The sequence below is a fragment of the Alosa sapidissima genome, chromosome 21, assembly GCF_018492685.1.
Source record: "Alosa sapidissima isolate fAloSap1 chromosome 21, fAloSap1.pri, whole genome shotgun sequence".
Taxonomy (NCBI): domain Eukaryota; kingdom Metazoa; phylum Chordata; class Actinopteri; order Clupeiformes; family Clupeidae; genus Alosa; species Alosa sapidissima.
The window spans coordinates 13,332,960-13,360,111 of NC_055977.1; the positions used below are offsets into that span (position 1 = coordinate 13,332,960).

Consider the following 27,152-nt stretch of genomic DNA (forward strand, 5'->3'; position numbering starts at 1 on the left):
CATTTTCCGAAGTACGTCCCAAATGGTTTAGTCGTTTGGATTAGTTTGCAAGGTTATTGGAATGGTACACTAACCTAGATTGAGTGGTTCATGTAGACTTTTTTCCTTGATATGAAATATGGCTGGAGTCGATGTGTCTGTGTATATTTGTTTTTATTTCCAAAACACAGTGAATCTCAGCACAGACTGAACTGAAGATGCATTTCTAACATAATAATGATGTACAGAGGTGACACCAAAGGTCGTATTTGCATACAAAATTCTGTGTGCAGGTAAAGGAATGGGGTTTGGGGTGTGTGTGGTGGTGGGGGGAGGGGGTTACCTTTTACTATGTCTGTCTCTTTTGTTTTGGTGGGGGTGAGGTGTGTGTGTGTGTGTGTGGAACACCAGAACGCCAGTGGCGGATTAGGCATTCCTCCTGAGATTAGTGGTCCATGTTGCACACAAACACAAGCACAGGGTCAACCCCACACCCCACCCTCCAGAAACAAACCCTACTTTCCACACCAACAACTCCCCCTCCACTCCGTTCCCCTCCGAAAAACTACCATCCATGTTACAGAAAGTAAGGTTCCACCAACATGACTCACCTAACCACCAATGTGACTGACAGCTCCCTCAACCAATCAGAGGCCGATAATTCAAAATCCCCATGTTATTTTCCCATAGGAAAAATCTCAAGATACCAGATCTCCTTATATGGACAAAGATGGTAGTTTTTTTTTGTAGGTGAACTTCAGAGATCAATAGCTGCTGAGGGGGATTGCATGGTAACTCATCCTGCCCTGCCTTGTCTTGTGAGGTATTGCGTTGTGTTGCGCTGTGCTGTGCCACATTGCGTGCCAGGATAATATGACAGAGCGAGCTTTGGAATCCCCTTTCAGCACTGTGCTATTTTAATAAATGTTCCTGTTTTACATAGAGCAGGGAGGCTGTTTGTTTCATCCTCCCTGGCAGCTGATCTTGTACTCAGGGCAAGTCAGGCAAAGTTCAGTGTGTGTGTGTGTGTGTGTGCATACTTTTATCAGATGCAGATGCAGTATTGATGCAGAATCGTTCTGCCAGAGTTCATTCCTAAGCTGTCAGAATCACACACATTCACAAATTACCACATCCATGCAGACATATTTCCATACATCCAGTGATTAATGCAGGTGCTTTGATCAAGGTGTTTGTGCTCATATGTCTGCACAGATTTGTCTACAAATATGTATGGAATCTGTTGCACAAGAGTGCAATGTGTTACCTTAACTTCTCATCAGTCTGAGTAAACATATGGAACAAATGTACACTTTACTGAAGGTTTCTGATAAATTAATCATTATGAAAGTCAGTTAGTTAAAAAGGAAGGCCCAAATGTTTCATGGCAGGCCCCCCTTTGATAATGAAAAAAAAAAATCCAAAATCCTCAAATATCTGTTATGCGTTTTTGATAACATATTTGAGAACACATTGTTGGGCCTACTGAACTGTTTGATGTGTCCCATTTCTATTCCCTCTCTGCATTGTAACTTGAATGTTATTCCTCAAGTTATCAGTCACTTTGGATAAAAGTGTCTGCTAAATGCATAAATGTAAATGTAATTCATTAGTCAGTTAAAGTTAGGCTTCTTGTTATGCTTTTTTTCTTATGCATCTCTCGAAACTCTAATGTAGCTGGAGTATAAAATAAATGCGGCGAATAAATAAACCGACGTCGTGTAAACGGCCCCTAAATGAGAATTATAGCTACCTGGTGAAAAGATGTATCCCATTCATATGGTGAATACCTTCAAACCACAGAGCAGATGACAATTGATAAAGGCCTTCACGTTATAATCCATTATCCAAACTGGGCAAATTGATTGAAATAAAATACAAAAGTAAAAGTGACAAAAGAAATTTGCAGGAAGTAAACACGTCGAACAATGGGACTGGCGCAGTAGCTTTCACTTGGCAGGTCAAGTTCTCCTCTCCTTCTTGTCCTTCTCCTCTTTCGTCACCCTGCAGGAGGCTGAGGGTGTTGGCTGGGAGTCGCTGCCCTCTTTCTACTCTGATTAACGATACCTGGATAACCTGAGTCAACACTGACCAGGTGAGAGATCTGCCCACTCTCAGATTAGAACGTCTTTGTGCCCTTGTTATTGGCTGTAGGGCCTGACAGTTACTCCCCATGGGGTAAATATCCTAATTGACTGACGCCTGGGCCTTGGCGCACCTTTTGTTTTTCACACGTGACACATTGACACTGCGACAAAAACATGCACTCTAAGAAAATACTAATGGATTATGGGGGAACTACCCTAAGGGGAAATACCTGAATCATGCTTCCCCGGAAGACTATGACTATGACTATCCAATCGTCTGGCACCAGCCATTATCAACGGATTGGGTTTGGCAGCAAGCAATGCCTGTGATGGCTGCAGCATCCTACACGGTTCATAAACCTTACAGCATACTAAAGCCATAAGTGCCTAATTACAACATTTTATCGGCGTGTAATAGTGAGCTTGGCAGCCACCCACATCTTTGAAGTGTGGCAAGAAAGCAAACTTAATCTTCACCTGCCTAGCAATGTAAACAAATAGTGTCACAAAAGGCGGGCAAGGCAAGCCCTGAACAACCAGCATGCTCTGCAATGTGTTGCCATGATGGCTAAATATTTGTTCAAGTTTTCTGTTTTTTCTCCTATAGTATTTTCTTAGAGTGCAGTTCAGGATAAATTACGTATTTATTCACGATGGGGACATGCGTTGATTGATGCATACTCTTGGACTATCTAGGTTAAAAGTTATTGAGGTTTCCTCATTTTTTCATTAATATAAACATGTCTTCTGCATACCTTCCGGACTTCAGTTTCTTTTGCAACTCGTTTAACAGATTTTATTTGTAGCCAATGTCAGTCATTACCATAGACATGGACAATGTTTATGTGACAGGTCATGTTAGATATAATTTTAGTAGGCTGTGACCCTGAATTAGTAGGTTGTGACCCTGAATATTTGAAGTAGGCTATAGGATATGGATTCACTTAAATTGGGGATAAAATAGGACAGAAACCCTAGTGTGTTGTGTGCAGTAAATTGCTGTTACATGAGAGCATGAAGCCATCAAAACTAAAAGTCAACCATATACGTTGGCTTGAACGTTAAAAAAATATATGGGTCGTGACTTTATGAACATGGGAAATTGTGGGTCCCAAAGCCAGACCAGTTAAGAACCACCGTTTTAGTACTTTCGCCTATTTCAATTTCAACAAGTGCTGTCGCGTTTCTCTCAAGCCACAAGGGGCATTAGGCTTGTCATTGTTATTGTTTTGTGCTACATGTAGCCTCTTTAGCAAACCGGCTGGAAAACAAATTGTTACATTGTATTGCACGAACAGCAAGACTGTGCAATGGTGACCGGATTGAAGCAGCAATGTAATCTAGTGTGTAAGAGCATTGCATCGACATTAAAATGACCAACACAGTACAAATGCAAAGAAAATACATGTCATCTCATCTATAAGTATAAGTATATACTCTTTTGATCCCGTGAGGAAAATTTGGTCTCTGCATCTATCCCAATCCGTGAATTAGTGAAACAGCACACAGTGAACACACAGTGAGGTAAATCACACACTAATCCCGACGCAGTGAGCTGCCTGCAGCGGCGCTCGGGGAGCAGTCATGGGCGGATTATGAACTTTCGGGCCCCTGGGCCCAGATGTTTTAAGAGCCCCCCACTAATTGTTGCTTATGTGGGAGGGGGGTTTGGGGGTCTTCCCCCAGAAATGTTTTAATTTGTTTGATTTGTGATTTAATTTGTTTTGAATTTTGAAATTTGTGATTTCCTGTATTCTGGTGCATTTTGGGGATGGCCAATACTAAATTCAATCAGATTCATAGCCTACATCCTGATTTGTTGATATTGAGGCAATGATTCCATGCAAAGGCTTGGGCTTCAGGGCCCCTTGACCCCTTGGGCCCCTGGGCCTGGTAGGCCCATGCAGTAATCCATCCCTGGGAGCAGTGAGGGGTTAGGTGCCTAGCTCAAGGGCACTTCAGCCGTTCCTACTGGTTGGGGTTCTAACCGGCAACCCTCCGGTTACAAGTCCGAAGCGCTAACCAGTAGGCCACGGCTGCCCACAAATCTCAACACAACAATCAACTATGGGCGCAGCCATGTTTGTCGTAAGGTCGTACAGCCACCTTGGGGTACTCTCCCTCCAGAACCCTGAGGTAAAGGGGGCGTGCCTGCGTGAAATGCCATAAGAAAGCTGGGCAATTTACACTTTCCAACTCAGGCGGGGGACTTACAAGACAAATGTAAAGACACATAACGTAACTTCCCTGTCATAAGAACTCACCGTGAACTGGGGGTCATTTGACTTGTACAAGATCGCTTCTTGTTAGACAAGTTCAGGGGGGCGTGCAATCGCATAATTTTGCATAACTTCCTGTTTTTCGGACAACTTACTAAGATGAGCACATTGGACACATGGATCACAACGATGAGTAGCAAGCTTCTTGTTTTAGTACATGTTACATACTGTAAGATGTGCTTGGGGGTTGGGGCTAGGTGTAGATTTAGGGTAATGATTTCTATTGTTTTACAACATGGATATGAATTATTACTTATTGTAATAAAACAAACACCTGGCTCGCTTCCGTTTTCGACTTAGCTTCGTTAGCATCTGCTGCTCTGTTCGCCACAGATTTAAATGCACAGCTGGTAAGAACGAAAGCTTTCAGCCGACACATCTGTGTGCGTCTGTAATATGAATTTCTCAAGTTGCCATCTGTCACAGAGACATGAGGAAAATGTGTTCCGGGGGATATCGCTTGCGGCCTTTCAACACTTGTTTGCACCGTGAAAAAGAGTTGAGAGGTGCTCAGGAGGGGGGCAGTGGTGAGGTATAGCCTATAAGTGTGTGTGGGTGTGTATGTATATGTGTGGTGGGGGGGGGTGAAGTAGTTGGGGAGGCCGGCAGCTAATCTGTGCAGTGATGAGAAGGAGGATTACAGTGTGTCGTGTGCTGAGTGACATCTCCACAGATTCTCATAATTGGTCTTTGTGAAAAGTTTTGCCATCACAATCACAAGCCAGGTGACAGAGTAAACAGACCTGTTATGAAAGCCATGCACATTAATTATTACACCAATTTTGATGTGTGGTCGTATTATTTCAATGACAGCTACATGTTAGTGTCTGCCTTTCCACTTTGTGAACAGTTCTTCTTGCCAGAGGAAGCTTGTTCACTTGATGATGTTCTGTAGTTGCTCCACGGTGGCGATCCGTTCGTGCGATCGCTTTGGCAGCCGTGGCCCTGTGTTGGATAACAGGGCGTGTGCTGCCTGCCGCTTCTGCAGTGTAAGAGCACGGGCGCCGTGGCAACCGTGGAGAGACGTCAGAAGCCAAGCTTCTGGCCGCACCTTTCCCTATAACGCGTCTCCCTATTGTTTGGCCTCGCGCGCTGAATTCCAACGGGGTTGAGGGGATTCCTTGCAGTGCAATGGGCCATTATGTGAGCCTGGGACCTATTCAAAGGCTAATGACTTACGCCAGCGCTCCGGTCCCAAGGGGGGGACTCCCATGCATAGCTTTGAGCGAGAGCGAGAGTCTTTGTGCACAGGATCAAGGCCGCTCAGCGCTTTGTTAACCTGATCAGTGTCCAGGTAGACCTACAGAAAAGAACACAATTGCTCCTATTCTATGTGCATGGGTGTGTTACAGCTCAAACGTTGGTTAGAGAGACCGGTGCATTTTTAAGCCTATTCCAAAAAAAAAAAATACACACAGAATTCCCTTGTGGATACATGCTTCTTCATATAATACTTTCACCTGCTGGTTGGTGTCATAAAGGGAGCCCCATCTACAAACAATGCAAGCATATTTTGTTGTTCATCCATGGAAAAAACAGGTGTTTGAGCAAAGGCAACAAAAACCTGTCTATATTCAAGAGGGAAACATATGCACGTTTACATGTCAAACATGATATCTATTTTTAGGTTCTGCTGTCAAGCCATTGACATTTGAACAATACTGAGCTCACCGGGACCAGGTACCAGGAGTGATGCAGAGTCTATAAGTCTCACCCTGAGTGCATCAGTAAGGAACGCGTTTTTTTATTCTTTTGATTGGCAGGCCTTTTCTATGATGTACCTTCAGGTAATCCTGCTTTAAATGACTGTGATTCATAAGACAAACATCTGTCAAGTGGGTCACCTCCCCTACATGAAAGCACTTCGCCCTTCATGGAAATGTCACGCTAGCAGCCCTGCAAAGGTTCAGGGAGACATAATAGGAAATTAATGGTGATGTTTTGGAGGGAAGAGACTGCTTACCTCTGGACTACAGTTGCAGACATAAGGCTGAAAAGGTAACGGTGACTCATATTTGGCAGTGGCTTCCATCCACATGGACTTGCGATGGCAGGCTAACCAATTGTCAGTCGGCTCCATCAAACATCCTTGACTGCAATGGATACTATTTCTAACGTATACAGTTTTAATGGAAGGAGATCCTCATAGATATCCTGTGTTGCGTGCCATGGACAAAGCACTGTATCACACTCTGCTTGACCTTGGGCATGGGAGGTCTGCCTGCTAGCAGGGAGGCTAAGGCTCATGAATGCTATAAATATGCATTAGTACACTCCTAGTATTCAAGAGGTGTCCAAAGCTACCCACCCTTTCCAGAGAAGAGGTCTAATAGCTGTTTGGTAGGGCTGGCATGAGGCTGTTGAGACATGCAGAAGCTGCATTGATGAGGTTTTTAAGTGAAGCTTTATATGACTCAGAACCCCACAGAGGAAGGGCTATGCTGGATTTTTGGATAATTACTAAAGTTACTATATATAGGGGCACGCACACTGTGTGTGTGTGTGTGTGTGTGTGTGTGTGTGTGTGTGTGTGTGTGTGTGTGAGAGAGAGAGATGACATCCCCATCATTTTAGATCTGTCATCTCTTTATGAAATCTATTTAAGTTATCTAGGTATAGTACATAGAAAGAAAAAAACACTATTTCTGAGATTTTGGAAGGGACCAAGGGCAAATGTTGATTAAATAATGGAGGATGTGGAAGGCTGATAAAATCTGGATAACAAAAGATAAAACATAATGGTTGAGTGTAATTTGAACACACTGAAGATATGTAAACGAGCCAAACATATTGTATGATATTTTAATGAAGCGAATGGTTCTCAAGTTCCCTGCTGAGTAACCCATGAAGCATTTCAATTGGGGAGCTGGCTGGTTTATTGTGTTGAGAATATGCGTCAGTGTTAATGTATCACTTCAGTAAATTGAATTAAATATGATATCAACACACCTGACATCCGCTCCCATGATGGGACAAAATGTGCCTGAAGCCTCCACTGACACTTGAGCTCAGTTGTGACAATTTCCATAATGTTTTCCGTAAAAACAACACAGTAGGATGCCAATTATTGGTTTAAGTTACTGTTGATAGCCACACTGCACGCAAGCAATGCTCAATGTAATCACTTCAGCGAATGCCGAAACCTTATTAAAGGTTTATCCAGGTTCAAGTGTTGGTCCAATGGTACTTGTGGCAACTGTTATACAATTTGTGTTGTACACTGTAACAAAAGCATATCTTAACATAAGCAACTCTGTGAACTGTTTAGTTTAAACAAGTTTAATTGATAAAAGCTACAGTTATTTACCAGTCTTGGCACTTGGGTGAAACATTTCACAGAAATGAAGTACATCAAGAGTAACTGGCCAATGTGGTCCGGTACATTTCATGTTTGACATGGATAAACTATTCACTTTCCTTAGGATAGACCTGTTTAAGATTTTCTAAAACAATATGTATAATTTCATGATTTAACATGACTACTACAAAATAATTATGAATGAGGACAAGTGGGGAATGGGGACAAAATAATTAATTTGAATTCGGGCAAAATAGATACAATAATATAGAATAAATACAAAACTTAAATTGTATGAATTGACATATACATCTCCTTTAGAGTTTCCTTCTGTGGCCGTCTCTTGTTTTGTTGTTTTATTTATTTTTTGTCTCCTTGGGAAACCGGCCAATCTTTGCAATATGACAGTATGGTCCCTGAGAAAGACTCACTCTTGTTTGGTAAAGACATCTGTGGCACTAGCTTTTTTAAAGTCTGATGAAATCAGCTAATTTCTTTTAAATTAATAAAACAAACAAAATCAGTCCCCTGATTTCACCAGTGTCTTGCGAGTGAGAGTTGTTATTGAAAATGTCCATCCAGTGAAAGACTGAGTGAGGAGTTGTGGTTCTCTGTTGTTCGTTTTCACCGGCAGCACAGAGTCTTTGGGAGGTCCGAGGTGGCTTTTGTTCCGCTGAAACAGCAGCAGGCGGGATTTTCACTGGTCCTTCAGCCAACTCCCTGTTATAGTCACCACCTCGCCACAGGTGTGTCGTGCAGGCCAGCGAAACCCCTCAGCCATTTCCTCTCCGTTTCCACAGGGGGAAGCGCGGCAATCCCAGCAGTGATGGGCCGACAATGGCACACAGTGCAGCCCATCTTTCAGCTCTCTGGAGACCTCACAGAATGCCCGCTCCTGCTTCCCCCGGTGAGTTTTCCAACACAAGCAAGAGGAAGCTGGCACATCCTCGCTTCCTCACTGGTGGGTAGACCTCCAGGTGAGCCCCCTTGCTACCTTGGTGCTGAGGTAAACAGCAGTGGCTCTCAGGTGTTTCTTTAGGAAGCGGCATTCCTGGTCAACCAGGCTTTTTGACGATGGTGTTGTTGCCTGTTCCTCCACTTCTCCAGCAGCAGACGGGCATTCCTGGTGCCCCTACGGGCAGCCTCGTCCACTTCGTTCCTCCTTCTTTGCTCTCTGCTGGTGTAAAAAGACAAACAAACATTTAGGAATGCTACATGAATCTAAAATCAAACAACATCTCCATCCACATTGTCATCCGCACCACTTGGCGAATGCCCTGTTATTTGTGCCACAAGGTGATCAACATGCCAACCTGTCTTCATTGTATTTGCTAGAAATGCAAAGCACGCTACAGGGATACGTTTCCATTGTAATGAGTTCTCCACAGATGAGCATGCAGACAGAGGCGCCTAAAATTTGGGATGTACGGCTCAAATGTCCCCCATTCCAACATGATGGTACACGTGTTCCTATCCTGCGCTGCTCAGACATTGCTCCAAGAATGACGGGAACGAAATTCGTTCACTGGGTGGGAAATTCCTTCATGGCATTCTTTTTCAAAGTCGCCAGCAGAGAGAACAGACTGTATGAATTTATTCTAGTGAATTGCTTTAATCTGTCAGATTTCCTTCTAATTATGCCATAAACCGCGCGAAACAGCCCGTCCTTCTCGACATGATTGTGCAATGATGCGGTGTGCACCGAGAAATTATGCTCTTTGGAAGATACATCTCACAGATGACATCTATTTCGCATGAGGTTATAATTACTGCGTCCAATTATTCCCCAAACAGACCTCTGGTATTCACTAGCTTCAGTCTGAGGTTTTTCTTACCGTTTAATCCTCCTCGTTTTGGCAGTCTGCTCGTGTTTGCATTGCTTCTTGGCACAGCCATCGCCTTCGGCGGCGTGGATCACCTTGACAGAAGCAGTCTGATACCTGAGAACGAAAGAACACGCGTCATGAAATTAACTGTAGCTCAAATGAGTATCGATTCAAAGCTCTAAAAGTTGAGAAAACTGGAACACAGTATATGTTTTGCGCCCTATCCAGCGAAAGAAAACCTTGTGCGTAAAACATATGCACAAGACTGTGTGCGCACATCACACGCGCAATAAAGGCTAACTTCTGTCCGTAAGTCTAATAGTCTGTTTAATAACATACCTGTTTTGTGTTGTATCGCAGAAAGTCATGCATGCTGTGTCCTTCTCGTCATTACACTTGCAGCGGGTTTTTTGCGCTGAATCTGAGATGTCACGTAAAGAGCGCTTCTTTCTCTGGACGTTGCCCAGTCCATAGGAAACGGTGCGCCTGTGAAGAGAAGTGCAACTTTAGCTACTTGCGTACTGAGCCCATTAAAGCGTCCCTCTAAATTCAGTGAAGTGACCCACATAGTCTTTGAAATTCTGAGCTTACTCTGGAGTGTTGACCCAGATGATATCAAGGTGACAGAAATAGACGCACTCCTTGTCGAGGAAAGTTGCGCAAGAGCAGCGCTTCGATCTGATGTGGCGCGCAGGGCTTGATGTACCAGCTACCGTCACCTCTCCGATGGACAACGATGCAGCTGAAAACAGAGATAATTCAAAAACAAGGGTCATGCAAAAGTTTTAACACACATTAGTACTATGAAGTTTCCAACGACCATATAATCATAAGTGAAAATGGGTATGTTCAGTCCAATTACACCTGGTTTTCATTAACACAGTTTTACTACAGCCCATGCTATCTTAGAATAATCAAAAACACAAACTGAGGATACATGATATCATCCTAAAACACCACTGTGCTGAAGATCAAATAAAACAAATATTTGTAGAGGTGAATCAAAGGCAGTCTCCAACTCACCTGAATGTAAAATCACCAATGCCAGAATAAAGATGACGGAGAAAATCATTCTTAATTCCATCCTTAAAACTGAATCTAGTTTTGCAGCACGATTAAAACACGCGAATAACTGTGTCAAGCTGATTAATAAATACTGGTCGGCAGAATATTCCACGGTCAGAAGTCTTCTTTCAGTAGCCTAACTAAAAAACTCCCACTCCAACTCTAATGCTCTGACCGCAACTCTACACATGTCACTACAAGATCCTTTATATACCTCTGCAAACCAACTCCCCCTTCTCGCCCTGCCGTCGCGTGTAAACAGCTTTGTCCTCTGGCCCTCTTGCAGACAATGCTGTTTGTTAATAGTCACCGACAAGCAACATGCAGACTAAGATAAGAAATTCCGAGATTTTGAAGGGATGGAGACGCCGGGTGGCCGTGCGAGCCAAGTTCCGACGAGTGTGTGTGTGTGTGTCCCCCCCCCCCCAGCATTTGCGTGAAACTGCCACCAGAGGGCAATCTAATAACAGCCAAGGACAAAAATTGGCTCGGCCTGCTACTTTACACAGCAGATGCTGTCCCATGCTGTCATAAAGCTTACCATTTACCAAATGCAGAGCATAGTGTTACTCCACACAAATGATTGACATATCATCTACACATAATAACCCAATGTTTTCAGGTAGGCTGTTTTATATGTATTCAACTTATAATAGGCTACAACATTTTACAATGTCTCCTATGAGGTCCTATAAAGTGTGTAGCCTACATGAACCGGGAAAATAGTCATTTAGACCTACTTACCGTAACCTGCTTCATACAGGGCCTCGGAGTTTATTCAAAGTAGCCTACATATAGGCCAACCTGCATACCTTTTCTGTAAATGTGGGTGTAGGTTGACAGCTGACCGCATGGCTATCTCTGTTTCAGAAGCCTGCTCTTTTAGGGGAACAACCTTCCGGTCTTTTTTTTAAAGATAATGATAATGAAGTAGGCTAAACCTACCCAATCCATTTTTATGCACATTCAAGATTCATCTCTCAAACGAGAAATAAACAGTCCTATGCTACAACATTTATCTTACTCACATATAGTGTTGTCCTGAAAGCACTCATAAAATGGAATCACATGTTTTGATTATCCCTGTTCGTGCCAGTTAACTTTGGAAGTCATATCAAGACATTAAACCAGCAATTTACAGTCGCGTAGGCCTATAAATGGGAGAGATGCATTAAGGCAATTATTAAAGAATGCACGGTTACAGGCCTATCTCCTGTTTTCTTTATAACCTCAGGGATGCCTTTTAAAGTGGCCTAAAATTGCAGCCTCAAGAACATTTAGCATTAAGCCTCGTATCCTCTCACAGGCTCTCCTAATGGTAGGCCTACAGTTAAGAACCGTCATCATTCTTATTATCGATGCGTATGTAAAGAGTTGGACCACTCACATGTGCTAATGACGGAAAACAAATGTGTCGCAGACCAAGAGGCTGCAGTGGAAAATGCTTTAGAGAAACACCCAGTAGTCAGCTCTTTCACAGGCTTAATCAAAGCATGGCGTTAGAGTTTCCATTGGACGGAGTGCAATTACCCTCACTCCCCAACAAGTCTAGAGTTTTCCCAGTCTCTGTGCACTCATTGGATAATAGCCTACAGTGGCAGTTGTCGATGACTGAGATCTCACCAAAAAGCCTTGTTTCGTAACGTTCCAGTAATAACATTCAGTACTAGATGGGCTATCACCTCGGTAGAGGAAAATAACCAGCCATACCAAACCTCTCAAGTCTTCGTGCCCACTCTTTCTCGGAAACTGTGGGCACGGTTACCAGGCAACATCTTCCCCACCCACCTGCAGCGTCTGCTGTACTCCGTCGCAGATGCATCGCTTGCCATCCGCTAGGTGTCGCTATTGTCTTGTCGCACTCCGGCAGGCGCTCGTTACTTTGACGGTCAGCCTCTGCACTGTATAGGCAGAATGAATGACTCACCCTTCCTTCTCTAACCCCTGGTCGTATTAATAAGGACTCCACCCTCTCTGGAGAAGCCTGAAATCTCAGTCAATGAAAGCTCTCTCTCTCTCTCTCTGTCGTCTTGGACACGGCTGTGTGGTGACGTGGTTAAGCTACCTCCGAGGGCCCTCATTACTGATGGAAATTGCAGTGCTTCTCAAGGCTGGCCAAGTGCTCTGCAGGTGCAGCAAAGCACCACAATCGGGCTGATTGAGACAAACAACCTTGTGGACCTTGTGTCAAGTGTTTTCATTCGGTTAAACAAAAAGACATCGGAGGCAATACGAACGTTTGTAAACAAAGTTTTTTTACTGATACATTTGATGGTATAGATATAGCAATGTAAAGCCACAATTGTACACATACCTATGGACTTATGGATCATTGTGATGGGCACTAGATGGAATATAATAAATAGCTGAACACAACATCTGTACACAAAAACATTGCCCAATGCCATAGAAATGCTTATATATTGGTACTGACATGTATTTCCCATTAATTTACACTTGACATAAAACATTTCAAAATAAAATATTTCCCTCCGATTTTTCTTTAGACTCCAAATGCATCTACTAAACACAAGCAACTACTGAGTCATAAGGTATTATGTACAGGTTCCTAAACAAGAAACTCCAAAAAGGCACAATTGTCTATACAACATGTACAAAAAGAAGGAAAAAACTGTTCAGAACTGACAAAAAAGTAAAAATAAAATGATTGGTCATCATCATTTATGATTGCACATAGAATATCAATGTCAGAAAATGTGCTTTTTAGAGGTGGTCTGTACAGCTAGACCCCTGAAGTGTTTTCAGTTTTACAAAGTGGCAAGTATTACAAACAAAGAAATAGAGAGAAAGAGAGAAAGAAAGAGAGAGCAAGAGATTAAAGAGAGACAAATAGAAAGAAGAGAAGAACATTTCATTTCAGACATTCAGGTGGCGATGACTAGTCGGTCCTCGTCATCGCTGGAGGCTTCGCTGCAATCATCAGCCAGGGCTGGCGGTCTGGGACTAGTGTGCTTGTGCAGGGACCTTGCCTCACTAGCGCCCCCTGTGGTGACGGTGGAGGAGTCAGTCGGGGCTGTTTGCGAGGCGCCGTCCAGAGAGGCAGGGGATGAGCGGGCCTGGTGTGGCGGGGACTTGCCCTTCCTCTCCGACGCGCAGGCAACAGGCTGGGCGGCTTCCCCTCCGTACCCGGGCCCCGAGCTGGACCTGCAGGGCGGGGCGCCTCTCGGTGCGTGTGTCGTCACGACAACGGGCGGCATCGGGGCCGCGGACACCGCTGCCACTGGAGGGCTGGCCGATAGAGTCAGAACGGGCGTGGAGTCCGCAACGGCGCAAACAGAGGGGCTCGTGGACGGACCCGGCCCCGGTCCGGCAGAGGCCTCCGGGCTGCTCAGCTTTTCAGGAGAAGCAGAGGGCAGGGGGCTAAGGGTGGACAGGGGGCTGAGGGAGGGGATGAGGGCTGGCAGAGCGATGTTGAGGATCTGCAGGCCTGGGATGTGAGTCTGGGGCGCCATGCTAGACTGTACCGCGGGACTGGCGGCCAGGACCTGCACGCCCAGGGTGGCGTTGAGGGCCAGGTTCTGCTGCTGGAGCAGCTGGGTCGGCGCCAGGCCCGAGTTGGCCAGGCCCATCACGCCCAGCGCCTCCAGCCCCATCGACTGCAGGGCGGACTGGGACGCCCCCAGGGTCTGGATGCCCGCCATCTGGCCCAGCGGAAAGCAGGGTAGCATGTTCCCCATGCTTTCCTGGACCACCATCGAGGGCTGGGCGCTGGGAGAACCGCCGGGCCTTGGTGGACTGGCCCCGGGTCCCGAGCCCGGACCGGTTCCCGGGAGTGGGCTGGTGTTGCGGTGGATGACGCTCACCGCCGGGATGGTGAGCTGGACCTGGCCAGCCTGGATGGGCACAAAGGTAGAGTAGGCGGCCAGGCCGGCGGGCACCAGCTGGATGCCGCCCACGGGCACCATGCTGTACGGGGAGCGCGAGGGCTGCTGGGAATGCAGCGGCAGGTGGCTGAAGAGGTGCGTATGCGCTCCTGACTCCCCCATGAGGTGCATGGGACCCGGCGACGGGAAATGAAGGTGACCCTGTGGGGCGAAGGAGGACGTCTGAGTGCCGCGGTCCACTGGCACTCCGGACTCACTCGAGGACATGGCGGGGGGACAGGCACTGCCACCCTGTTCAAAGAAGGAGAAGGAGATTCAGCGTTAGCGTCAAACTAGCAAAGAATAGATTTTGATTTTGTTCTGAATTAGCTTTTGGATTCATTTATACACTTTCAATAACAACTTCAGTTAGTGTAAAAACAATTATGCATAAAGAATGTTTTTTTTAAAGGAGCATAAAGAAAACTGCATTGGAGAAGTTCAGAGCTGCAACCAAACTCTTGCGAACTCATGAAAAAGCTTGTTTATTGCTGAGGTGCCCACTCCTGCCTCTAGAGACCTCACATCTTACAGTATTTAGTTGCAACGCTAATCTAAGACATGTGGCTTGAATCTCTACTCAGCCCCGCAGGACAGGGGATTAGCTGAATCAATTTCCCACTCATGTTTACCAACACATTTTTCAAAACACTTCCACAATACAAGCACTTTTCCAGAACTTCTAACCAAATTTCCATGACACAGCTTTTGTGTTCTTATAAACTGTTCGCCAGACCACAGCAGCTTTACAAGTTGTAAACAAAATTATTGACACAAGGTCTATTAACATAATATGATAATTTACAACATGTCTCAAACTATGTCTTTTTTGACAATTTGTCTAGGTCTGGAAAACAAAACTAAGATTGTCATCATTATTACTTCAATTCAACTTTTTTTATTTTTGATAAAAATGTATTTAAAATTAAAAATGTATTTTTGATTCTACAGCTATGGTAACTCTAAGAGAAGATAAATAACACAAACACATAAGACAAGATAAAAGATAAGAGAATATACATGATATTACATATACATACATATATATATATATATATATATATATATATATATATATATACACACACACACACATACATTATAGATCTATTACATATATAAATAAATCAGAATTAGTCCTGACTCTGGGCACCTCTGTTTTGTAGTTTGTTTCTATTGAAATCCATTCACCTTTTCTGTGCATTTCACAGGAGCTTGGCTGAAGCTCCTGGCATGCGGGACTCAAAGCACAGGTGCGGACACGAACAAGGGTACGGATACGGACACAGACACGGGCACACATGCAGCAGAGGAGTGGGGTGCGACGGGCAGACAAACAGAGACCGGGAGGACACGGAAGGTCTCACCTGGCCGAGCTTGGCGGAGCCCTTGCCCGGCGCTGGGGGACTAGGGGGCACATCAAAGTCGGGGTAGTCGATGGACATCTGCCTGCAAGGCGACACGGGGCTCATCATGTGAACGGACTCGGTGTCCGAGCCGTGGGGGTCAGAGGAGGAGGAGGAGGGGGCGATGACTGAGGTGGTGGTGGCGGTGGCAAAGGTGGTGTGGGTGGCGAGGGGATAGTGGGTGAAGGAGCTTGTCGTGGTAGGGCTTAGGATCATGGCTGAGATGGTCATCTGCTTGGTGGGAGAGACAGGGCTCAGCATGGCGACCGAATCAGAGTCACAGGGGTCAGCGGAGGGGGTCTGGGGCATGTTTTGGGTGTGAGGAAGGGCATGAGTGTGAGTGTGTGGGAGCTGGGATGGGGGTGGCGGCGGCGGCGGTGGCGGTGGGGTCAGCTGGGACGAGCTGATGGACATCTGCGCCAGCAGCGAGCTGGGTGCCACGTCGTGTTGTGCACCGCCAAAGTGCTGGGGGCTGGCTGAGACCGAGGGCGTAGCAGAGAGACCCGATTCTGCCTGGCTGTCCTCCTCGTCCTCCTCCTCTCCGTCATTGTCCTCGTCCTCAGGACCATCCGAGTCGTCGCCATCAGAGTCGGGGCGGTCAGCACTGCTTCCTCTTCCTCGGTCTCCTGATGAGAAGAATTCAGAGCCTCAGAGTTAACTGCATGTACTGCATGTACGCAGCACCATATTATCTATTTACAGTTTATTTAATTGGCAATTATACAATAAACATAGACTGAGAACAGACATCTCATACCATAGGTTTTATTCTTTAACTGATGCTAATGCTATCCATTGAATTTAGGTGTGCCTGTGATTTAAGGGAATTGCTACTGGAACACTACAATTTCCCTTCAGGGATCAATAAAGTACTCTACCCATTTATCTCTCTCTCTATCCATTTATCTCTCTCTCTATCCATTTATCTCTCTCTCGCTCTCTCTCTCTCTCTCTCTATCTATCTGTCTATCTATCTCTCTATCTACCAAACTATTAGATTGCAGCAACAAGTGGGAGAAATCAAGTTCAGGACGTGTACATTTGCCCCACAGGTTTTCGCTACTGTGGTGATTACATTGCTTGCACCGGGCCGTAAAAAGCACATCTGTTCCTGGGAATCAGAAAAAGCTGAAACTTTTGACGTTTTACTTTTGAAAGTAACAAGGGACATTACAGTATTCCCTTACAGGGCAAGGAAATCAATCACTTTTGGCAACCTGTTCACTACATGTTATTAGTAAACTCGAGACACTTGGTAGGGGTACGATGGTTGATAAGAAATAGCACAAATGGACTTGGACCGTTAAAAATAAATAAAAGAAAATAAATCATCCTTTTAAAAATAAATAAATCAGCTTTTTGACACCTGCAGGATATGTCTAATACCCCAGTAGGCTGCAGTGGCCTACTAACTCATATTGTGATGGTTCAAAGGAATGACATGCCATAATTACAGCTATGAATCACAACAGCAGGCGATCCTTACTGTGTTTACAAGGATATGCACATGAGAGAGAGAGAGACAGAGAGAGAGAGCGCAAGGAGAGAGAAAACAAATATGCTTTGAGCAAGTGGGACCATAGTCTGCTTTCAGACTCTCTTGCTCCCTTTCTTTTTTTTTGTCTAAAATTAGATACTGCAATTTCCTCCCTGTAAATGCTGTGCCTGCCACCCACATGCTCTCGGAGTTAACAAGCGAAGAGGCTGCATTTAGAATTAGTAATTAGGCTGTGGCACAGCTATTGATCGGCACTGCTGCTGCAAACCAGCGAGGTACCATCCACATCTAATGCTAGTGTTTGTTGTTATTATTAGCCGAGGTACTGAAGGTACACGTGTAGGTGGCGTTGATGCTGAGGGAGTACGGTGGGGTGGGGACCCATAGATAATTTGTGTTTACAGGGACCCATTCTTTAAACCAGCTCAACAAGGACTAATCAGGCTCAGTCATGCTCATAAGTTTCTTTTTGTTATCGTATAATTTAAAAAGTTTAAGGGCCCTAGTTAGAAACTACAGTGTGTGTGCCCTGTTGTACAAGAATGGACATGCTAAACATTAGCCATTATGGAAACAAATATATTATTTGACACATGTAAAATACTGCTAATCCCCTATTTGATGAATAAAATGATTTATACGGAAATAGAAAGTGATGTATAAAGTATGTATAAATGAACTGATGTATAGCAATCCGTAGAAATTAATGTTAGCAAGTGAGATATTCTGCTATTTTTACCAAACATGTTCCCCAATTATATTCTTGTGAGTGTAGTCACCATACGTATACACTCTCAGATCATTGTATCTTTGATTGGTGGCATTTAAAATTGTGTTACTCATCGGTGGTCATGGTTATAAACCCACTTATTGCCCACTCATTTTTCTGCACTCTGCAGTTCCAATTTTCATTCACTGTAAATACCTGAATCCTCTGCATCCTGGTCTTCGATCAAACCCACGGATACTCCCATCTCCAAGCACTTCTTACTGTGGGCTTTAGACTTCATGTGTTTGGTCAAATTTCCTGTGAAGAGAAAGACCGGAGGAGAAAGACAGAAACAGAGAGAATAAAGTGTAGAAACAGAGTGACAGAGAGAGAGAGAGAGAGAAAAAGAGAGAGAAGCGAGTAAAACAGAATAACATGAGAAAGAGAGAGAAAAGAGTGAAAGACAAAAAGAGAGAAGAGAGAGAGAGAGGGAGAGAGGACATTCATAGGGTTAGCCAGGTGGGATGTGCTCGGAGTACCAGAGGGGCAGCTTACGTAAAGGGCGGCACGTCTGCAGGTCCGCAGCTGAATGTGCTACTGCTGGGTGAGTAACTGATAAAGAAGTTCTTAAAGGAACGTGGGCTGTGATGGGTGCAGTGCTGTGCTGTGCAGCTGACACTGTGTGCTGTTCCACAGCTCCCCAGCACAGCGTGGGAAGACAAGTTTGACTGCGGTGAATCATCCTGGCCTTTTTAGAGAGGAAGAAATGGTACTCAAAAAAAGAAAAAAAAAAACTGTGGGCATTCAGGTTAAAAAAAGAGACGAGGATGGCGCAGAGGAAGGAAGGATTTAATGTGTAATTGCAGCGATTTCTGAAAATAATTAAAACATTTCAGCTATTCTGAATTAAATAACGGTGATCGGTGATATCTCAAAGCAAATAATTCAAAGCCTCTTTTACTTTTCACTGAAATTAAACCTGCTCTCATTTTTAATTTCAGTTATCTTAATAGAAATTAACTTTCTGTTTTTTTCTTCTTTTATATGTTCTTAAATTAATTTGAATTAATGTTTTTAAGAATTGTATTTTATGATGGCTGTGTAAAGTACTTTGAATCATGTTGGCATATGAAATGAGGAACACACATATTTTTTCTTGTCTGGCCTTTCCTAAAATGAAAAGGGATGACTATGCACAATGATTTGAGTTTTTCAACGTTTCCCTTCCAGCAGACTTATTGTGAATAATTGCTTATAATGATAAGCAACTTAAAACCACTGAGACAGTTCATCTTTTTGCAAGGCAGTGCTGTATACTTTTACTATAATTTTTAATACTGATTATTGAGATAAGGGCTATTATGCCAACAAGAGTAAAAAATGTAAATCAGATACTAATTGCATAATAATAAACTGATATAAAGATATTATAAATACTGAATGCATAAATAATGAATACAGACTGTATAATAAAAAAAATGTTTATAAATAAATACTTATTAATTGTATAATAACCATTAAATGTACATTAACTACTGACTGCATAATAACGTCAGTTTATGTAATAAATACAGAATGTATAATTAAATACATCACACTCAAGCCCACCTTTAGTCTTGAAAGAGAAGTTGCAGTGGGTGCAGTGGTAAGGTCGAACGTCTGAGTGGGTGCGAATGTGTTTGCGAAGCATGCTGGGCTTCTTGCAGCGAATCCCACACTCTTCACAGATATACTTCCCACGGCCACGTCCGCGGACATACACATACTCCTCATTCGATTTGTATCTGAAAGACACCAGACACCAACAATCACTGATGCGTCCCTATTTGCTTGTTTTCACGTGTAGGTTTTTCAGTACAAACAATACAAACACAGACACTTTATACACACTGCAGTTGGGAGAATGAAATTAATAGCACATGGACCGCCAATGTAAAGGGAGAGATGTATTCTTCCTAGGGTGGCCTGTATGGATCAATTTAGTACACTTATATTGCTGACTTTATTGAACATGTTAGTTAACATGCAGTGTCCCTTTCAAATAAACCAACACAAACCTACCCTCCATCAAATATTTTGATCCGTCTAGGCTCCGCTTTTGATAAGGACTCCCTGTCAGCCTCATTGGTGGGTCGAGACTCAAGTCGAGTTTTACTCTTGCCTTCAGTGGAGATGGACTTCTGTGTGATCAAGACCTGAAGGAGTAAAGTATCAGTGTTAAAAGAATTATGATTATGACAAATAAATAATGTATGAAGTGCTAATTTAAGAAGATCAACAGTACCAAAGCACAATTTTCTAAAGCTTGTTTTATCAACTCTACCTTGGCGACAATGTCCTTCAGGTTGCTGGAGTATGTCAATATGTCGGACTTCAAACTTGTGGTTTTTGCTTGGGTGTAGTGTATTTTCTTAGATTTCTGCTTTGAATCAAACAGAGACATGACTACTTTGGTCGGTAGGCCCAACGGGTTGGGGTTGTTCTGGCTGACTGGCCAGGCAGAGTACGCAGAGGCCCTCTGGTCAGTCTGAGGAACATGCAGTGGCCTCCTCTTGATGAGGTAACACCAGGTGAACGTTGTGGCTGTTTTCAAGCTGGGGAAAGACAAGCGGTGGCTGTCCCGAGTGTTGACAACAGACACGGAGGAGGCCAGTTTCACCTGCCCTTGAAAAGTGGGAGGCCTCAGAGGCGATTTGCCAGAAGACCAGCGCTGCTCCTCTGACTTCTCCTGTGGCTTAGGGGCAGCGTTTGCAGGGACTGGATAGCTCTGGACCCCTGGAGAGGTACGGCTAACAGGGCTCTGCATGGGATGGTCTGTTGGAGAAGGTGGCTTATCATCCTGCATTTGAGCAGTAATCTCGGGGGTTGTTGTGCTGCCAGTATCAGGTGCTGGGAAGTCTTTGCCAGGATCCAACTTCTCTAGGTCTTGCGGGGCTTCAGTTTCAATGGGACTATCTGCAGGTTCAGTGGTGCAAACCTGTCTGACGAGTGTTAGCTTCCGTTGACGAGTCACCTCTGCCATCTTGGAATTGAGATAACTGAGGGACCTGCCATCGGTTGGCTGGCACATTGCTCCATGCTCATCTTTTGCCCGTTTCTGGTGCTTCTCCATGGCAATGTCCAAGCTGTTGGCAGGAGAGAGCATGCGCTTACTGGAGGCAATAGGCTCCTGTTGTGGGCAGAGGTTAACTGATGCCAACTTCTGGGTACAGTGCAAAGAGCCAAGAGATGGAGTGCTACGATTATTATCTATATGGCTCTGTGTGTTCGTCCCAGGCTGCACTTGGACTTGTTGTCTCTCTGTGTGAACTTCTGGTCCAGATTTATTGTCAATGGTAGCAATATTCACGGAGGAACTGTTGGCTTTGCAAGCCACACTGCTAGGAGGGAGAACCTGCTCATGAGTTATCAGAATCTGTGGCACTGTGGCTGATCCTGATTGGTTCTGTGAAGGTGCGTCTCCTTGGATACCCAGAGGTAAAACAATGGATGTTCTATTGGGCATAGTCTGAAGGTTCTGCTGTGCAACGTATACATTCTGTATTTCATCAGCTGCCTTCGAAACACTTACAATCTCGTTGCCAATGGGTATTGTTATAACAGGCAAGGCTATCTGTGTCCCCTTTGGACCAGAGAAGGAGTATGTTTGACTTTTCAGAACTGGGTACTGGAGCTGATACTTGGGGACAAAGCTCTTAGGTGGTTCAGCAGGCTTGCTCTGCAAATCTGCCTGACAAGGCATGACTTGGACTGCAGGTTGCACCTTTTGGATTGAAACAACTCTTGAGGTTTGATGCCATGGATGAGGAAGTCCCTGGATTTGTGGATGCTGAGTTTGACTGCCCAAGTTAATGCTTTGGACTACATGTTCATTCTTCTGTGGCTCTCCAGAATGTAAAACAAAAGGCTGGGCTAAATTCGGCCTGTGGATCATTGGAGGCCTGTGTTGAGGAACAGAAACAATATTTGACGAAGGAGCCCTCTGAAGAGAAACTGTATGCTGCTTCCCAACAAACTGCTGACTCTCTGGTCCAATCTTCAGGGACATTTGACGAACAAGAGGTCCTCTTCTTCTTTCAATAAGGGGTACCTGTGCAGCTTTTGCAGGCTGGGGACTCTTGAGCATAGCTGTGTCCAAGGGAGAGGGTGACCTGTTGGGAGACATGCTGCTGCAGTCAAAAGACTTGCTGCGGTAGTCGCAAGAAATAGCAATAGACGGTTGGGTGCAGCTAATCTGTTCTGAGGCAGCTCGTCTCATCATCACTGGGACGCTGAGTGTGTTGCACGCTGTAGATGGTCCTTGAATATCTGGTGGTTTGGTGACACTTTCCCGGGAAGGACTATCGGATCTGGGTGGCTCATCCCTTTCAAATGAAGCTGACATGCTTGAACATCGTGAGAGACTGCTGTCTCTGCTAAGGCTTCTGGAGAGGGAGGACTCAAAACTTGATTCACCCGAAGATTGCTCCATCTGAGCCAGCCGGATCCTTTTCTTTTTGGGTGGCAACTTCTCTGTTGGTAGCTTGGACAGGCTCTCACTCCGCTGAGGCCAGTTGAAGGTGTCTGCAGGCTTCTCCACTTGTTCTAAAACCTGGCTCTCATGTTCTCGATCTGGTTCCTCTGTAACCAGAATTTCAGGAACTTGAATGTTGTTTTGACGGACCAGCCTTGACTGTTGGATAGGGGGAGCATTCTCACTGGCTGGTGCATGCTCCTTAGGGGTGTCAGTAATGTATTTGTCTTGACTCGAAACCTTAGGTATTGACATTTCTTTGTGATAATTCTGCAATGCAGTGTTAGCCGATGATTCAGTGCTAGGCATAACTGCTCCTGGGATGTCCTTTGTTGAAGGATCAACTGGAGAGGACTGGTCAATAGATTCGTATGTTTCAAACGAATTTGGCCTGCTCAGAGAGTTGGTGTGTCTTATGACAGATGTACCACTGCCTTGCCGTTGCATCTCACCTCTTTCTTTGGTGGGGGTGTTAATGCTGCTGTCTCTTGCAGGAGAAAGCCTTGACTCTGGTGTCTCTGCAACTCTTGTTATGAGCTGACCTGGAGGTATCTGCCCAGTGTTGTTGGCAGGTTGCAGGTTAACCACTACAGCTCTCTGGGTAAACTGACCACTTATTACTCTGGAGGGAATCTGACAGGAATCAAAACTTCTAGAACATGGTGGATTTTTGTCAGTTGGAGACTGATCGTCATCATCCCCAAAGCTTTTCAATTTTCTCCGTTTTCTTATCATTGTCGGTTGCTCTACAATTCCAGGGTGACACACTGCTCTTCCCATCAAGGGCTGATGAACATTCTGCACAAACACATCCGGTTCTGGCTCTCTGACAGGAATAGGCTTGTTTTTTGGACCATGCAACTCGGAGCAGTAAAACTTTTTGTGATTCTCAAAATTCTCCCTTTTCCTGTAACGGTTTCGGCAAGTTTCACACTCAAACATGGTCCCTTTGTTCTGCTGAGGTTTCCTGTTTCCATGCTCAAAAGACTTGCTCCTCTGCATTTCCATTGCAATGCTTGGTCCATGATAACCCTCGTCCATAGAGCGGACTGAGGGCAATCCTTCGTTTGTGGAATCCTCAACTGCTATCTGTCTCACAAGGGTGCGAGAATGCACTGATGGATTAGGTGTGGATGGTGCAGATGAAAAGACATCATCATTGAAAGAGCTGATTTTGTCATCAAACGAATGGCAGATTCTCAAAGGATGGGGCTGGGGAAGGACATTGGGGGGAAGTGCTGAATGTCCTGGAGTTGTGGGCATAGAATTACTCCTTGTTATTGGTAAACAGTCCATATTTGGATACTGGGGAGGAACAGAGAGAAGAAACACTGGCTTGGATTTTTCTGTCGGGGTGAAGGGAGACTTTGGTATGTCAGAGCTGGAACTTGATCTTCTTACAAACGGTTTCAGGTCAAACTGGAAGGAGTCTTTGAAGATATAGGATTTTGGTGAATCTATGCTTCCCCGTCTTGACAGGGAGGTCCGTCTTGGCTTAACGCTGTCCAACTGCTTGTCGTCAACCACTGCTTCATTGTCTGATATTAACTTTGAGATGCGCTCTTCTAGAGAGAGTGTTCTAGAGTCCAGTGGAGGCCGCATTTGCCCCTCCAATATGTGTGTCTTTTCAATATTAGTTGCATGCATAAGTGGAACTACAATAGGTGAGGGATTAATGGGCAGATTTTTGGTAACATCATTGTCTGCCGGAGGGGTTATCTTCACAAAGGGACTCGGTGGACTCATGGCTTGGTCTGCACTTTCAGAGCGGGAGAAGTAACCCGAATCGGTGCTGCCCAAACTACGAGGACTCAGCAGGCACTTGCCCTGTTGCTGTTGGGAGCAATCAGTAGCCTGTTGCCTCTGTAACTGGGCATGGCCACCCCCTGGTGATTTTCCCTGTGGATCCTCATCCTCGCTTATTGAGTCCTGCAAGGGGCTGGAGCAATCTACCTCCTTCAGGGAGGACAAGACGGTCCTGACTGCCTGGCATTCTCTCTGCCGCTGGGCAGTTGCCTGCTCGGGAGTTAGGTCAGTTACTCTAGGGCTGTCGGCCCGAAGTGGAGAGACATTCACTGGGTACACCACCACCTTGGGGAGGGGTGCCGTCACTTTGTCAATGCCCTTTTGACCACTTACAGGTTTCAGGGTCTCAAACACTACCGGATGGTCTGATTCACCTTGACCTCCCTGAACTGTGCCCAAGCTCAGCAGACTACTGTCAGACAAGGCTGAGGCGCTGCTCTGTGACAAGTCGGGGTCGAGATCAGCCGTGCTGCCCTCTTCGTCGCTCTCCCCACTTTCGTCGACATCTGAATGCGTCCCGAGCCCTTTGTCAGACTCCTGTGACTGAGACTGGGAATCCGACCTCGCGGTGAGTCCTAGTTTTATAGCATGTGCGTGGGACTTCTTATGCTTGTACAAGTTGCTCTTAGTCTTAAAGGAGAAGCCACAAGTAACGCAAGGATAGGGCCTCTCCCCCGTATGGGATCGGATATGTTTTAGCAGTACACTGGGTTTGGCGCAGGCCCTGTTGCAGTATTCGCAGACGTATTTGCCTTGCTTTTTAGGTTTCTGTTCTTTAGATGTAATGCTGCACACTTGCTCCAAGCTGCCAAAGTTCACTACTGTGGCCACCTGTACAGGGTTATAACCTGGCGTGACGGGGACCTGTATGGTGCTGGGAACACTGGCCGAGAGTGACTGGCACGTTTGCACCACAGGTGGCTGGCTCTGTGGGAGTCCGGTCGAGCCTGAGGGAATGGGTGCGTGGGTCATGGCAGTTGACTGCCCTGCACTATAACTTTTCTGAAAAGCTGGCTTAGCTGACTGGTGCTCGCCACCTAACGTCATGTACTGCTGGGAGGTTGGGTGCATATAAGCTGCCTGGTGCTGTTTGGTGTCTGGCACCCCAGGCTGCGGGGTCATGTGGGGGCCAGGGTAGAAGTGTTTGGCTGTATCGTAAGCCTGCATGAGCCTATGTTGAGGTGGTAGGCCGAATTTGACGGCTGTCATAGCTGTGTGTATTCCAGAATGACTGACACCAGATGTCCCCGGTTTCTGTATATGTCCGACAGTCTTCCTCTCAGTCAATGTGTTAAAGTCTGGCTCCATAGCCTTGAGCAAGACGTCAAGGGGAGCACTTGGGTGCGCAGTAGTGGAGGTGCCTTCGCTATCCAATTTCTCACCCCAGCTTTCTTTAGTGGAGTCGCAAGAGTTTGATTTATCCCCGCTGCAAGCCTGTAGGTTCTGAGGCTGCAACTCAGTGAAGGATGACACTTCTCCCTCCTCCGTTGTTACTTTATGGGGAGATGGCGCCACCTGCTGGTGCTGGCCATCGTCTGCGTCCTGGTGGTGTTGTGCGGAGTCCAGTGAGCAGGATGGACTGTTGGGGAACGAACTGGACGTAGATCTGGAGCTGGTACTCGAGGGAGAATCTTCTCTTGAAGGGCTGTTGGAGATGTGAACACTGGCAGTGCCAGGCGTTGGCACAGGGTTCTTGGCCTGTGACGGCTTCTTTACTGGAGACTTGGGTATTTTCTTCAGCTGGTTTTCTGCCACCACCTTTTTCCTCTTCAGTCCTTTAATGCCATCTGAACCTCTAAGGCTGGTGGTACCTTCGCTGATACCTGTTTGACAGAAGAAAGGAAATAAAAAAAATCAATACAAAAAATCAAGACATTCCTGGCTCATTGAAGAGTTTCCTTTGGAGATCAAGGCATAGATTTTAAAGATCAAATAAATGCATATATCTGAAGAGCATAACATAAAGGTGTACAAAAATGTCTTGAGGCTGTGCCACATATCTACTTCCCCAAAGCCCTGTAAAATGAATACACTGCCAGAGAGGTGCGCATAATCAAAACAGTCAAAAAAGGTAGTGTGTCCCTCAACAAAAGCATTGAGCCTTTAATAGCCTTTGGCAAGGAGTCTGGTCATAACATTGTTCCAAAACTTAACTTTGAAACTTTAACAGCAAAACTCATACATAATCATGATTTTTCAGGACAACACAATGCCCATGCTAATTGCTAAATGCTAATTGTTTCTCTTTTATTTCAAATTTGTGCCTTATAACATGTAATTTCCTAACATGTTATGCCAACTGGATGTGATGTTACTTACATAACCCTGCTCAATGCAGGCAGTCATCGCATATTTTTTTGCCAATTTCATCACAACAAATGTACATATCTTTATGTGCAGTCAATTTTCTACAATTAAGGCATTAACCAAATGTCTTGATCACATTACTTATTATTATTATTATTATCTTTGCAATAATAGTGACTACATTACAAGACCTGTAATTTTAAAAAATAATTGAGAATGCAAAACGACATGCAATTGTCAAAAGTCTACCATCTCATCTTATAACTAAAATGAAAGAAGAGCCTGTACCTGCGCATCGTGTTTTGATAGAAGCAGATTCACATTAATTCCAGTAAAATATTACTCCTCTGACCAAGATCAGATCTAGCACTGCCTGGTCTTTTTGTCTCTGACAGCTTACTGATGAGGCTCTCTGTTTTGGGCTCTGGAAGTTCTCCCTCTGCCACAGAGCGTCTGCAAGCACTAAGGCCCACGCACCATTATGTGCAAAACCCA

At 45.0% G+C, this 27,152-nt stretch overlaps 2 protein-coding genes across 6 annotated transcripts in view; both read right to left on the minus strand.

Moving 5' to 3' along the window:
• Positions 1–7,608: 7,608 nt before the first annotated feature.
• edn1 (endothelin 1) lies at positions 7,609–12,389 on the minus strand. Of its 3 annotated transcripts, none has more exons than XM_042076364.1 (5): positions 12,323–12,389; positions 10,061–10,211; positions 9,809–9,955; positions 9,479–9,583; positions 7,609–8,820 (listed from the first exon to the last, which is right to left on the minus strand). In XM_042076364.1, exons 1-5 carry the CDS (start codon positions 12,354–12,356, stop codon positions 8,679–8,681), a joined length of 579 nt encoding a protein of 192 aa, XP_041932298.1. In that variant the 5' UTR covers positions 12,357–12,389; the 3' UTR covers positions 7,609–8,678. The 3 variants fall into 3 exon arrangements, with proteins under 3 accessions (XP_041932298.1, XP_041932296.1, XP_041932297.1); XM_042076362.1 differs by lacking the exon at positions 12,323–12,389 and adding an exon at positions 10,493–10,920; XM_042076363.1 differs by lacking the exon at positions 12,323–12,389 and adding an exon at positions 10,493–10,919 and having other exon boundaries at positions 7,609–8,817.
• Positions 12,390–12,768: 379 nt separating this feature from the next.
• Positions 12,769–27,152, minus strand: part of hivep1 (HIVEP zinc finger 1) — a 59,971-nt gene continuing 45,587 nt past the window's right edge. For all 3 annotated transcript variants that reach the window (XM_042076257.1, XM_042076258.1, XM_042076260.1), the window contains exons 4-9: positions 20,355–26,173; positions 20,093–20,226; positions 19,640–19,815; positions 18,248–18,349; positions 15,786–16,450; positions 12,769–14,670 (exon numbers count right to left, since the gene is read on the minus strand). In XM_042076257.1, coding sequence (XP_041932191.1) covers positions 13,420–14,670; positions 15,786–16,450; positions 18,248–18,349; positions 19,640–19,815; positions 20,093–20,226; positions 20,355–26,173 — 8,147 coding nt within the window. In that variant the 3' untranslated portion in view covers positions 12,769–13,419. The remainder of the gene's footprint in view (positions 14,671–15,785; positions 16,451–18,247; positions 18,350–19,639; positions 19,816–20,092; positions 20,227–20,354; positions 26,174–27,152) is intronic.